Here is a 15,575-nt window from a genome sequence, read left to right on the forward strand (position 1 = left end):
CCTTGTCTTGCCATCCCTGGCAGTCTCACTGCAGGTGTCCTCTGCACGTTATTCTAGATTGGCACCTTTGAAATCCATCTGAGTTTTAGATTATATAGAAAACCCATGTAATAAAAAATCACGTACATCCAACTGAATATTCATTAGTACCCTAGAAAACTGCAATTTTGAATTTGCAATGTTTTTAGCAATAGCGGCTCCATATCAATAACAACTCACTACCACCACTTCACAGCTGCAGTTTTCTGTGAAGAGATGGTCCCAGGTCAGTAGTGCTGGACAAATTTATTTTCTGTAATAACAAAGACTGAAATGGAAAACATGTGGCTAATACATCAATTCTGCTTTTTAATGTGACTATCTTTCTGCCTCCTCTGAGTTACTGGAAACATCCACATGACATATTTCCCCTTCCAAAGATCAATACCTGTTACAAAAATAACCGCTGTTCTAGATGGAAAGCTGGCATTCAACAGCACTTGATTTTCACTTGCTCTTTGCCATTTCCAGTAAAGCTAGATACGTATTGAGACAAGACATTTACAACTATATGATCTGTAGTGTATATGAAGTGCTTTTCCGTAGAAAAATCTGTACTGTCTATTAGCTTATTGGTTTCTAATGACAAAATACAGCACTTTGTTAGTTAATTATGTTCTTTCATGCTTTTCCCCTGTCAGAATGCAAGCCCGTCTTTTCTAAACCTTACTAATCCAGTCACTCGTGTGGATTTAACTCTGTGTTTAAAGGGAAGATGAACTGGAGCGGTGTGATGTATGGGCAAGCTGACTCGCTGCCCTATACGTTCTGGGCCACCAGCAGAGTCAGAGGCATGGACAGCAAAGGGGGGAGTAGGGCAGGAGAGGACTACTTCTGAAGTAACTGTACCCGCGAGATATACAACGGCAGCAACTGTTACCTGGTCAACTGCTGTGTGATAAAAAGTGCAAGTCAGGAGATGATGCTGTGCTGGAGCTTTGCTGTTGAGTTCACATCCAGCAGGCACAACGCAGGATTCCAGGAACTCTGATCCTGAGTGCTGACTGAGTATTCCCACAACATCGGACCTCCAGCTCCGGGCTTGGGTTTTGAGATTTGCATACATGTACAAACCTGCACATTGGCTCTATTTATGCAACATCCTAACCAGGTCCCAGGCACTGGAATTGTAAATGGCATCACATCAAGGCACAAGGGGAATAGTAAAGAAAGTAGGACGGGTCTTGAGCAGCTTATGTATTCATTTATGTATTTCAGTCAAATATCTCATTGTAACATCACACCGATGTAAATAAATTTCAGATTTCACATGTAATGACTTCTCGTCATGCACGTTTGGAAGCTAAAGCTTCTAAAATGAGATGTTTTTTCTTGCAAAATTTAGCCATCACCAGTAATAGCCTGAACTGAGAACAGCGTATTATTCTATTTCTCATTTGCATCAATTTTGTACATGCAAAATTGGGACTCCGCAGATTTGTTCCTGTATGTTTTCTTTGAATTAATAAATTTAATGAATCAACATTTGCTATGGAATCTAGTTAATCTGTCCAAAGTTATATGGAAATATGGGAATTAAATTAGACAGTGATCCAAACTAACTACTGATGCTGATTTTGTGATTAAGAAGTATGAAAACAGTCTCTTGACATTCTTGTGAAATTTACGTAAGAATCATAAAAGCTTTGGCAAACTAAATTTAGGAAACATACACATTAATACCACGAAACTAAGATATAAAAGCCATTTATTCAAAAAAATGTGGTGGTGTCAAATCACATACACAAGCCAATATTGAGCTACAAACACAGACCAAACAAGTTCTATAAACAGAAATTGGAGTGTTCATATACCATAGTACCTGAAAAAGACCGTTAATAAAAAGGAGTCCATAAGTATTTCATTTCACTTTTTCTATATGGCTCCTTGCTGAATGTCTTTGCCTAAGTTAGTGTACAATGAGCCAGAGGTAGAGTCCCAAGTAAAGCATCTAATGCCTCAGGGCTCCATTATAAACCTTTATTCTTCTAAACAAAAGGAAAGCCTAGCCTATAGTTTTCTGTATGACACTGAAGTAAAGCCTCTGCTTGAACAGTACGGCATTCCCAAGCGCATTTGGCATTAACCTAGATTGAGACTGTGCTTTGTCGAACCGTCTCAGTTCTCCTCCCCTTCAGACTCTGACTCTGGAAGAGAAATAAAACACTTCATGTAGGTTGCACAAGGACAGCGGCGTGAGTAATTCAAGAAAAATAACAAGATATCCTTCCAAAATTCAAATGAAAATTTTGATCACACCCAGTACTTCCTAGGAGAGGCTGGCAGATTAAACAGAGCGAGCCAGAAAGAAACTCACAGCTTCAGAAGATGAAGATCTACTCTGCTACCCTCCACGGTGGAGCTCTTTGCGTACAGAGCCTTCACTAGAATTTTAACCAGATGGCTATGAATTATTCTGGTCCCCATCTGCACAGCCTCAGCTGTGCTGAGTTTGAGAAAGGATCAGCACTATTTGCTGCCTCTTCTGATCTCTGCGAGTAGGCTGTACTGCTACCATCCAGGAAGCACCCTTTAAACTATTTGCTCTGCAAATACCAATCATCATCACTCAGCCTATCTAGAAAGGCATATGCGGTGTTACCCTACAGCAGGTATGAAATCTGTACAAACAACATTTTTTGTGATTTCTATAGCATAAGATAAAAGTAATTTAGAAGTAGCAGGAGGAAAAGTAGGAGTAACAAAAATAGAAGTAATTTAGAAGGAACATACACGGTGTTTTTGTCACCTAAAGCTATTTTGCATCATGCTGTATTTCTATCTGTGTTCACCTGACAGGAAAGGGCTTGCTGCCAACAAATATTACACGTTAGATCAGATTTCTCAGAGCAAACACAGTCTACATGTTCCTACGGTAACATTTTGTCTCCATTTGTACTGGACTTTGTAATTAAAGACATCTGGCAGAGGGGACATGCAGGAAAGGATAAAAATAAAGAGCCAGGGAAAGGCATACAAGCAGATTAAAAGGGGAAAAGAATGCTTAATTAGACCAAGACTGCTAGTTCAAAGTCTCAAGTGTGAAAGGAGCTGCCATTTTTATCCTGTTAGCTGCACATGCCAATTGCTGCAGGCAATCTGCTCCTTGGCGTTACGACATATTCCCCCCAAGCTTCTAAAACCAATTATCATAGAATGGTTAGAGTTACATTAGTTATGTTTACATTTAATAAATACATTTAATTACACTAAATGGGCGCAAATGAACACGAATAATTATATCCCTATCTATTACACATGGACTGCTCTTCCCAATTGAGGTGGAATTCCTTTTCCGTGCAAAAAAATATAACTTATTTATTCAGTTCAAACCAAAGTATTTTCCTATACAGAACATGAGAAAAACAAAGTTAGGGACTAGAGAAACTACCTCCCCTCCCAGTAACTGTTCTAAAGCAGTAAATACGGGCCACATATCTTAGCCTGATTGTTCAGCTAAAAGCAATTTCGACTGCAGCGGCACAGGCAGGCTCACGCTCTGTTCGCATCGCCAGTACAGATGATAACAGCAGGAAAGGCACTGATACTGAAAAGTGTTCGGTTGCGCATGCTAACACCACGGTACTTCACACTGTCATCAGTGCAGCGCTCCTCCCTGCAGAAGCTTCAAGAATTTATCTACAGACAAGTGGTACCTGATGACTTACGGACTTCACAAGGACACCACAAACATTAAAAAGCAGCAAGTGTTGTTAGGCTCGGGCACAACTGGAAACAATTCGGAGCAGTCATGCCTGCTGTTTTCTATTCTAAGTGTGTATACTTCCTATGCCTGGTACAACTAAAACCTGGAAAAATAAATTTGATTTGCCAAGAGACTACCGTATTTCTTTAAATGAATCCGTACCTTCTTCAGCATTTTGCAGCCACTCCACGAACTTCTTCATCTGGTCAAGAAAAACACTTTTGCCTTTAGCAACATGTGCTTCTTTATACCACTTGAGGATAGCTTCTTCACTCAGAACATCAGCTGAAATACAGATCAGTGTTTGTTAAAAAAAAAAAAAAAATCAATGTATTTTTTAGAAGTTAGAAGATTTTGAACATGAGGGAAGAAAGATTTTTTTTTTTTTTTAAAGGCAGCATAAAAACAGTTAACATGATGGCAATGGAACAAGCTTTGCATGAACTATATTAGGCCACAACTACAGAATATCTGATGCATAGAAGGGATTCCAGATGCAATAAAATGTGCAACGTATTAGGCTTAAAATAAAGTACCAAATACTGTGCTTCTGTAAAGGATAGATCTCTATTCATCTGCTTTAAATACACCACGTAAGATGGTTGGATTAAAAAAAACCCAAAATAAAATAAAATAAATCAGTCTGCACATCTCAGAAGTTACAATAATAAGAAAGACCATGCTTTTTCTTGCTGTTGGATCACAAAACTGTGCATGGTTCTAGAAATTTGAAGTGACAGCCACCTCCTGATTGAACAGTTAAAAGACAGCCAGGAGGGATTTTCTTGCAATCATTTTCCCCCCCCAAAGGTTTTATATTGTTTTTAGCTAATAAGTTTTAAGGCCACTATTCAGACCACCCATTCTAAGGGACCAGCTCAGATGGACAGCACAGCTGACGTTTTTCTGTCAAGCATCAAGAACAAAATAGCTGTTAGTGAGGGAATGTGAGGCTGAGTGAGATTCAGAATAAAGAAAACCTAATAAAATGCAAGGACACATTGTTTCCAACAGATGCAAATTTAGGTCTAGCAACAGACCTCTAGCCCCAGGAACAAAGCTCCTGCGATCCAGCCAAGCCAAATATATCAGTAATTGATGGCTGCGGAGGCAAAATCTGGGATCCACAATGGCATTTTGGCAGTTACGAAATGCAAGAGGCAAGAACAACAACAACAACAACAAAATCCAACTGTATTTGTTCTATAAAAAGACTAAAGACGGCTTTCTACATCTCGTTAAACTTTCCATTCTTTTTGTCTTTGAACAAACTACCCTCCCTTGCTCTGCAAAATCAACACATTTATGTCGAGTTCTTCACCGCTTCCCTTGAGCTCCCTGGTGCTGTCCCCGTCATTTGGCATTCGCTTGCCAAAGCGCCGACCCTGACCATCACCTTCCGCTTCAGCCTAAAGGTTGCAGCAGGTGTGGCAGGGAAGGGAAGGCAGCAAACAAACAAATGACACCAAAACCCCAAAGCATCTCATCAAATGAGACAGAGTAGACACATTTCACATATGCTGTTGAATAACAAACAGATGGAAGCAACCAGGGATATGTTTGAACTTAATCAAAACTATTCTCAAGACATCCAACAGTAACCAGCTATGAAATCTCCCTGAAAATGTGGAATGTAATGAGTGTGTGCGACTGGAAGTTACCTTGTCTCTCAGTCACTTTCCAAAATAAAACCTCCTCTACAGTTTGCTGCAACTGACAGTAAGCTGAAAACTCAGGGAAAACAGGACTGCGCTGGCTCTCAGCTTTTTTCAGTACATTCAAAGCTGCACTTAGTGAAGCCTACAAGTGGCACATAAAGCCATATCTTCCTAAAATCACAACCCACCACAATAAACTTTTTCTCCAATGTAACAGAAAGACTGGAGCTAAGAAAGAGATTTCAAACATGTTGCACTAAATACTTGCCAGTAGTCTTCAGCAGCAGCTCACAGGCATCACAGCATTTAACAAATCAGGATTTCCATTTAGCAAACATGAAAATATTTCACACGGACTCTCATGAAACTGCAGTTTTATCCCTGCATGTAAAAAGCTTACATTCACCACAGAGGCCTGAAGTTCACGCAAATACATCTGCAGGGCGTGACACCTATTGTGATCCTTCGGGACAGGCAAAGAAAAATCATGAGAGATTTCAAAGAAAAAAAGAAAAGAGAAAAGAAAGAGTAGAACAGTCCCCCTCCTGGGGCTCAAGCCAGCTTTTGGGCATTGTGGACATTTAAAAACACAAAGTTGCTGTACAGAAGAAGCTGCAGAAGTCCATTGCTGCATTAAAGTCCATATTATGATACTGTACAAGGAAGCGCCTCCAGGTAGGCACATATCTCAGTTCAAGAGTAACAGGGTTTAAGTTTATTTTTTTGATTTGCAGACTGCAAGCTCAACGGGTTTGTTACCAAAGAGGAAGGGGGGAAACTTCTCCTTCCCTCCTCAAAACCCCCAAATCTGCTAACAGCAGCACGCAATCTCACTGTGTGCCTCGAAGACTGAAACACTCTCAAGTCAGGTGGATGAAAAATTTGCCCGCTTCAACTCCATAGCAATAAGCCTCCTACACTAACAGAGAAGAACAAAATGCATTCAACTACAAAAAGGGCAACTGCAACACTCCTTTCATTTATGAGCAATATTATTTGTAATACATTCATGCCTCCAGTGCTCATACGAGATGATATTCTCCTGTCAGCACAGAGATGCTCAATTAAACAATCATGCAGGACAGGCTGTAGTTAATCGTACCTCTAGGTTGCTTTGAAGCAATGGGAACACTGAGGAGGACGGGAGGAGGAAGGGCATGATTCATTTTGTATATATATAGTTATTCCTCATTGAAGTTGATTATAGATCTATTTCAACTGCTGAAGCTGAACACTGGTTTGTGGGTGTGTGCACATCATTTTCACTGCAGTCCCAGGTGATGTCAGCCCCAGAGAGGTGGTTTTCCTGCAGGTGCAGCCAACTGCAGCTCAAACCACCCACGGCCAGAGCCTCCAGGGACGTCCCTCATGAAAGGGAGAAGCTGCAGAGCAGAGACTCTGAAGAGCCCAGTGCCTTTACTGCAGGCTTAACTGGAAAGCTACTTGAAGCGCAGGTCTCAGCCTTGTACTAAATCACCCAGTTCAAATGAATCTCTGCTTTCAACTCAAACTGCGTAGCCACCGGCAGCAAAGGGAAAAGCACACCCTGTCAGCTGCCAACACAGTCAATCAATCTGCAAAATTCAACTCTATTGCAGCTAACTCAGTTGGGAGGACAGAGCCTTCAGGCAAGGGCTCTTTCAATGCAAGGAATGTCACTCGCAGTACAGTTATGGGCGTTATGGTATATATACATTTTTTTTCTGGGAAAATTTTTCATCCAGTACCTAAAGAAAGTAGTTGAATAATGAAGATACTTAAAGATAATTGTGCTCCATCAAAAAACAAAACCTGCACATCAAGTGGAACTTGAAGATTCAGTTCTTATAAGCACAGGATTCCTGCAGCGTTTGAGAAGACACTCTGCATCATTTGGTTACAACACCTCCGTACCGCAGAAGAGTATCTCTGAGGCCTAATTATGCTGCCACAAACCAGAGCACTACTTCACATGTACTTGTGATTTATTTTTTTCTTTTCTTTTGGTATTTCGTAAACATCTTGAATTCTAATGCAAAAGTACACAGAGGCTTTGTGCCTGCTAAGGGTTTTTGCTGTTCAAAGGGTAAAATTCTGATCCTCATGAAAGGAACAGTTATTAACTTCAATAGCGTCAAGATTTCACATTTGATATTTCCAGGCTGGACACAAACTAAAAGAAAGGAGATTCTGCAAGTGAATATGATACACAGCATGTAATCCAATAACAACGATGCTTATTTTACCTGCAGTAAAGGGACACACTGTAACACGGAATGGACTAAAAACCAACATACATCTTACAGAGCAAGCATAACTAGCTAGGAGGCTAGCAAACTTATTAGGTGTCACTCAGGAGAATCCAGTAATTATTCTTCTGTAACTCGCTTTTAGACTATTGGTCAAAATGCAGTAGGCAGATTTACAATTGCACTGGCTTTAACTGATAACCAGAGAAACAACATCATAGCCAGGGATCAGTACCAAACTGGACAGCATTTTTTTTCCCCTCTGTGCTGCATCAGGAACACAAAGATATAATAATAATAATGTCAACAAGCTGTACAAAACTACAGAAGTGCTTTTGCAGATTATATCTACAAGCTGGAGAGAAGCTGCTACCATGTAAGGGAAAATGGGGCTTGGGCTTTCATTGGGTGAAAAGTGGATATTCCTCCTTGTTTAGAGACAGAACCAAAAAAAAAAAAAACAAACAACCAACAACCCAGGCTTTCAAAAAGGTCTAGGTGCTAATGAGCCCAACCGTTCTTGTTAACGTGTTTAGGTATTTTCTGGTAATTCCCAGGAAAGTGATCCAAGGGCTATTTTATGATGGAAATACGGGAAGGATTTAAATGCAAGATATTAAACATGCTGATGAGAGCAGTCATACAACTAAATTTGTCAAAGCATGAGTGGCATTTGGTGCCTATCATCACTGATGCCTGTGTCTTCATGCCCAGGAAGCACTCCCTCATAATGAGTAATAAGCAATAAACTGTCCACATTCATGCTGGTAGATAGCTGCATTTCTGTCTGCCCATCCACAGATACTTCAGATGCCTTTATTTGTCACTAGAAAGAGTTCATTAGGTGCCCTGAAAGCTCTCCAGATCCCGTGTAGGTTATACTTGAAGCACAACAGAAAGGGAAACCCAGGCATTTGCTGTTCCCTCACCACGAACATAGCCAGTAATAGCTTTTGGGGACTGTTCTCCTTGACTATCAGGAAACAGAAGATACGGTGTCATCAGCAACTTATCTACAATGAAGTGTATGTCTCTAAAAAGACTTGATGGCTTGTTTCTAGTGGACAGGTATGATCTGGGTAGAAGGAGAGGCTGAGATGTACCAGCACTGAAACAAAGCAGAGGGAGGCAGCACAGCTCTGGACAAGCCAAAGCCGTGAGCCAGTAAAGCTCGATAACATCATGTGGGAGAAAGGAATTGGAGGACTAGTGCTCCCAGAATCTTCCTGGGTTAACGCAGTAGCATGTCCTCACCTAACAGACGCTGTTTCACTGTGTTAAGCTGCCTTAAATAGATGGAGGTGATGACTTCCTTGCTGCATCCAGTGCTCAGAAGGGCCCTACGGCTCGTGGCTGTAAACTCAGGCGAGCAGTTGCTCGTAGGCAGCAGTAAGTCTGCCAAACAGGGCAGATCCAGCTTCAGCCTAAACGGGGCCAGGAAGGGCTGGCAGCTGTGCCACCGCATGACTGCATCAGATGGCAGAGAGGCGGGTGCTCCGGCACGCCTGCCTGAGGTATTCCAGGCAGGAATACGGGGGCACGGCGAGTATTGCACATGCTGGACACGCTGAACTCATGACTTCCACTGAGAGGCCACACGGTACCTTCACACATTCTTCTAGATTCATGCGAATCCTAAACAATATTGTAGCATCTGTAGTGCTGAGGCTAAAGTCTCATCACCCTTCTTAACAAGCCTGCCCAAGGACATCTCCAGAGTCAGAACAAGAGCATGTGGGGTGAGGTGAGTAGATGAGAACTGGCTTCTTGGAGCATGTTAAGTTTAACGTAAAATTTAGTGATTTTTTTTTTTTAAATACTTTGAATGACAGGGTTGCTCTTGCAGGCTAATGCAGTAATGAATTTACAAAAATTCTGAAGGGAATCCTACACAAAACTATTTCTGGTTTAACCATCACTTATGGTCTGAGTGCACAGCAGTTCACCATGTCCAAAGTGAATTTTCTTTTCCAAAGAAAACCAAATATAGTGCTAAACGCTGCAGGTTGCAGTTTCAAGTTTGTCCTCAGTCATTAGTAGTGTTTACAAATTGGAGAATTTGAGGGCAGAGGGACAAGGTGTATTGCTTTTTCATGTCATCATTAAGGCCATGCTATATTGACACAAGGATGGAAATAAATCCACATGATTCACTTATTTCTGCCTTCTGAAGCCACAAAATTATTTTAACAGTCTGAACTTGTTTGCCTTGAACATGTACCTGGACACAACGGGGTGAACAAAGATCAGTATTGGATTTCTACTCCTGCAGATTTTTCTCCTTCAACTATTTATAGCAAGAATGTCAGAACAAACTGGCACCCACCCACCACACGCAGTGCAAGACCATTAGTCTCTATGACAACCTGATCAGAATAAACTTGTGAAGAAGTCAACTGAACAATAAAAACTAAACCCCTCAAACTATGGCACCTGCAAGAAATTGGCAGGAAAAGGGAAAAAAAAGGAAAGCTCCTTCTGGCAGGGAGGGAGTAACAAACAAACAAAAATAAAACCCTGAAAAGTCTTCCTGCCAAGAGGGTTTACACTTTCAAGGTTTCTTAAAACCAAGCTCTAATCTACTTTTTAAATCTGCCAGGAATTTAGAGAAATCTCTTCCCAGAACCAGTTTTACACAAGAACTACACTGCACTTGATCAGACTGTGGCCAGTGCTTGGATCCTGCTCACGCTTCTTGACCATGGGATAAATGCAACAGAGAGAGAAGGGCTTGTTTTGGTTTTTCTTGCTGCCACACGCTCCTTTCAATTACCAAAGGATAAGGTATTTCGGAGTTCAACACAACCTTCTCATATGCAACAGAGAATCCATGCATACAACAGTGGATATAGACTTTTTTTTTACCTTTATAAAAGAGTACCACTATCTTCTGAAAGGCTTTCATGAAGTGGATGTTGTCGTAGCAGTACTCCTGCACCTTCTGGAGAAGAATCAACTCTGACTGGCCTTGAGTGCTGAACACAGCAAGCAGGGGGGCATATTGCTGCAAGGAAGAGGGTAAATAACCAAAATACATGTCAGTATACTGAAACTAAAAATAAATAAATAAAATTATTTAATGCACACATGAATTTCATCCCTGAAAATCTGTTTCACTGAAACCTTAGATGTACTTGACAGTTGCATTTACTTAAACACATACAACGCATATACATAAATATCCATCAGCTCTTTAAAGATATGCTGCATGCTGTGAGCTAAGATTCAGTACCACTTACAGATATTGAATTTTGTAAAATCAATTTATAAAGTCTCCATCTTGGAGTACTGCTGTTCATACATTTCACAAGGTAGCACGCTGCTGATTCAGGAGTGATACTTTATTGATGTTCATAACATAAGACATACAAAGATGAAGCACATGAAAATACAATTCTGTAGTTTCGCCGAGGTTTCAGAAGTGTCAGGAAACTGAATTAAATTAAATTTTTTTCAGGTTAACTGTGATCAAGTGTCATTATTATTTTCTCATTATCACCATCAGAGTATCATGACCTTTGCTTTGGTAAACAGCAATGTTTTCAAAGCACAGCATTAACTGCTAACTTTATTCTGACAAGACAGCAGCAGTAGATTTCATTGTCTTTTCCTAGAGTTTATTAATACAATAAAAGACAAAGTAAAAAGTTCTTTGTTATGATTTTTATCTCCCTCTAATTTCAGATCTTAAAATAAAAAATTACATCAAAGGACCATATCCTGTTCACTGTTTCCTGAAAAACTACAGTGTTTATGTCCATATCACTCCAATTTCCTTTCCTCTTAGCTTGTAGTGAGTCCAGCTCAGACTGCAATCTTGAATTCAAGGCAATATTAATAGCATTTTTCAGAGCTGAAGGAAGACAAATTACCCTTCAGCGACCCCAGCCACATAAGGTTACTACTAAAATTGTTCTCACACTGCTCTGTTCAACCTTTCTTCATCATTTTCAGTAACACTGTCAGTTTGGCATTTTTTCAGCTGGGTTTGCAATGGCCTGACATCACAGAGTTCCGGTCGGTGCAACCAGGGCTGCTGATGGATGCGGTCAGGTAACAGATCACCCATCATCACATCTCAGCACTGATGGACACGTTCAGGAGTACATACGCTTCAGGACTTCTTTACAAGGGGCTAAATCCTGAGGGTTTCACTCAACATGATCCATGGAAAAAACTACTAAAACACATGGAAAATTGACTAAGATATGAAAAGTTGGTCCAGAATGTCTTTTGCAAAATAACAATCACCAATTAATTTAAAAACAGAGGGCAAGAAATCACACAGCAACTGTAACAAGAACAGCTAAGCAGGCAGACAGTATTATTACTTTTGGAAGAAACTTCCTTACAAAGTAACTACGAGAAATTACTCCGTGTAGCTAACACCAAAGGTTGTTTTTCCCACTTCCTGCAGGTATGGCCACATCTTTAGAAACAACGTTACTGTTTTGGTAAAAGCACTGCAAAACTCCTGCAGGCTTTGGGTAACGAAACTGCCTCTTTTTCCCCTTTTGGCCCTTGAAGCATCCAGCTGGGATCTAGGCAAGTTGCAGGGAGGCAGAGCAATAGACACTGCAGTTCATTTATTTGGCAGCGTCAGCAGAACCCACTCCCATCCACAGGTCTGTGAAGTGCTGCTGTCTAAGTAATTCATATTGAAAAAAAAAAAAAACCAACACAACTTTTCAGTTTAGAAGTACGGTACTTTCATTTTGACACATCTGACTGACTCCCTTCGCATTCCTCTCTCACTCCTCAACTGATGAAGACAATTAAAAGTTTCACAAGTGTCTAACTGACTAAGGAACCATAAAATAAGCTTCCTCTCGCTGCCGGCTGAGCTCAGTGGCATGATTTTCCCTTTGCCTCAGGTTAGGTAGCAGCAGGTCAGCAGCTGCAGCATCATGAAAAGCTCACACCACAGCCTCGCCTGCAGTGCGACTTGTCTGAAGGATTCTCCCCACCCACGGGGAAATGTCTCTTCTTTGCACTGGAGGTGGCCTAGGGGCCAAGACCCAGTGTCACAGTGAGGTTACTGGGACAATGAAGAGCTTATCCTGTAAGATTCAGGGTTTAACAGCTTGGTCTCTGTCTCCTACTGAGATCAGCTCCTGCCAGTCCTGCCATGCAGATGGCACATGTGGCATTTACTGGATAACCGCTGCTCACCACCTCCATTAGGAAGCCACTCGTCCAGTAAAGCTTGTTCAGGAACTCTAAACTAGGTCAATATTCTGTGCCTTGATACGTCTTTTCAGGGGTCCCTCATATACACCTTACTAAATGAAATCTACTAAATCCAAAAGACTGGTAACCAGATGTCAAAGCTTTGGGAACTGTGCTTTGTGAAAGTTATCTGCCAGGTACAGCCATACAAGAATAAATTCCACCACCTGGCATGTCCCACCTCAAGTATGTATTTACATGCACCCTGACTCATGCCACCAGGGCGAAACAACTCCACGATTGTTTCAGGGCACATCGACACACGGGAGGGGACAGGAACTAGACTCTGTGTCACACTAACAGCGCTAATCTGATTTCTGGAGTTGGTCAACACATTGGATCAGCTGAGAGCCCAATGAGAGAAATCCAAGATCTGTCTACCTATCCATAGAGGAAGGATGCGAAACAAACGCTATTCATTTTTGAACACTGAAATGTAAAGAAGCAGCTAGCAAAATCTAAATTTCTATTTCTACTGCTTCTGTTAAAATCTTACCTGTAAGTGCAAATAATAAATATCTCATACAAATTTGCCCTCTGTTTTTAAACAGTGGATGTAGCTACAAAGATGCTTATCTTATATAAACAAAATGCCTTACCTAATTTAGTGGGGTTACATACATAGCTTATGGCTTGGATCAGTGAGATACACAGGAGTAAGCATCCAGTAAACAACATTTATCCAAAGCCAGCTATGTTTCTCTTTTCCCAATGTTCAAATATTCCAAAAAGTGTTTGTTAATTTGCCCTGCAGTACTAGACAATTAATCTCAATAGATCCTCTTGTTACAGCTCAGAAAGATACAATCAATTTTTACATCAAAAGAACAAGAAAAACAATGTCTCTCCTCCTTCTGGAAACTATCTCATCTTTCTACTGCTATTTGGGTCACTTGAGAAGACTTCAAGGCATTCAATCTTACCATCAAAGACTACACAAGATCCCAAGTGACATTGCTAGGATGGCTGATTGGGAAACCATATTCAGATGAAAGGACAGCAGTAGTAGGAGCTAAGCCAATGTGGGAACTTCAAGTATGAAGAAGCGTCCAACATGAAGGAAGGAATTCAGATCAAGCTTAAGATCCATTTTACTATAAAGAATGAAGTACAGATTGCTTCTGTCCAAGGGCAAATCTTTGCAGCCGTGGCTATAAGGGAGTATTCTCTTGCTCATGGTTTACCAGCTTAAAAGGACTAATTCTGATGAAAAGCCTCTCTGCCTCTGTTCTCCGTTCAAGTGTCTTGCACCGCACAGTTCCTTCAGACTTAGTGGGGAATACCAACCATATCACTGACTCCAATGCCTCTGCACTGTTTTTAGGTTTGTTTGGGGTTTTTTTCCACTCCAAGGTCACAGGAGTTTTTGTACCAACACACAACTGTGGTAACTGCAATCTGTCATCACTTAGCGAACTACAGCCCGGATTTCTATGGTTTCAGTTCTCTCATCCACAAGGACACATCTGAAGCAGAGATTAACCACACTATACAGCGCACACGCTCTCAAGCCAGCTCCTGGCTAATTAGTTGACAAATCACTGAGTATCCAGCTCCCACAGCCAACATCGGCAACAACCATTTCACAGATTCTGAGCTCAGCAGTCCTGCCTGGATCTAGCCAGCTCTGTGCAAAGCCAGCACAGGCGCCACCTCACCACGCTCCCAAAACTTCTTTGCTTCTGGTAAAGACATTGCAAAGGCCGCTCCTGCAGGTTTACTAGTCAGATCTGAGCAGAGCTGAGTCTCAGCATTTGCTCAGCATTGTCCCCAAGGCAAGGAGCCCCTCAGGATCCGGCGCACTGAGAAAGCACACCGCAGAGGTGCTCGGGCTGCGACCACCTCCGTTTGCCCCGGTTCTCTGCACTGTACGCCTCAGGGCGTTCAGTAGTGTGAACCACCTCAGTTTTGCATTCATTTGACTGAAGAAGAAAGGACTATACACAATGCTCGCTGTGGTCACTGTCAGCCCTCAAAACTCTAAATGTCCTGGATTTAAATGGGTAAAAATGTGACAGCTGTAGAATGTGTTCTGTTAATTCACAGCAGCCCTTCCCCTCTTCACCCATGCACACACCTTTAGATGTTTGAGGGCTTGCTCTGCAACCAGCTCTTCTTTCTTGTTCCATTCCACAGCATTCATGACACAGGTCCACAGGAGACCGATCACCGCTGGCTCTGGCAGCTCATTTCTTTTCATTTCCTCCTTTACATAAAGCACTACCTGGAGCAGGAAATAAACTGCTGTCTTAAGGAACATTTCCAATCAACCAGAAACGATGCTGACTTACCAAATACTTGCAATCATTTACAAGTAACATAACGGTATAGAAGTAATGAGAAACAACAATAACAAAAAGGAAGCATTTAGCATGTTTTTATTTAGCAACATTACTATTACTTGACTACAAGTTTTGTCCCTCCCCTCCAACCTAACACTTAATGCAGTTAAATGAAATACATTGTCATCAAGCGTAACTGAACAAAAAAGCCCAAACCCCATAGTCAGCTGTACTTGCAAATCCAGAGGATGTTTCATTGCTTTAATCTTAAGCACAGAGTGAACTGATGAATAAATTAAAATAAAGAAAAGCAGAGAAAAATCTATGAGGTGCTCACATCTGTTCCTCTGTACTTACTATTGATTAAAGTCTTTGACTATTATTATATAAACAGAAGTTGTAAAAACATAAATAACAAAACTACTCTTTACCT

At 41.2% G+C, this 15,575-nt stretch overlaps 1 protein-coding gene across 1 annotated transcript in view; it reads right to left on the reverse strand.

Annotated features, from left to right (window-relative positions):
* Window positions 1-1,730: 1,730 nt before the first annotated feature.
* BZW2 (basic leucine zipper and W2 domains 2) overlaps window positions 1,731-15,575 on the reverse strand; it is a 37,387-nt gene continuing 23,542 nt past the window's right edge. Inside the window, 5 exon segments of the mRNA XM_009879569.1 lie at window positions 1,731-2,186; window positions 3,908-4,030; window positions 10,497-10,635; window positions 14,938-15,142; window positions 15,567-15,573. Coding sequence (XP_009877871.1) covers window positions 2,158-2,186; window positions 3,908-4,030; window positions 10,497-10,635; window positions 14,938-15,142; window positions 15,567-15,573 — 503 coding nt within the window. The 3' untranslated portion in view covers window positions 1,731-2,157.

This window comes from Charadrius vociferus, unplaced genomic scaffold (genome assembly GCF_000708025.1).
Source record: "Charadrius vociferus isolate BGI_N301 unplaced genomic scaffold, ASM70802v2 scaffold262, whole genome shotgun sequence".
Lineage (NCBI taxonomy): Eukaryota > Metazoa > Chordata > Aves > Charadriiformes > Charadriidae > Charadrius > Charadrius vociferus.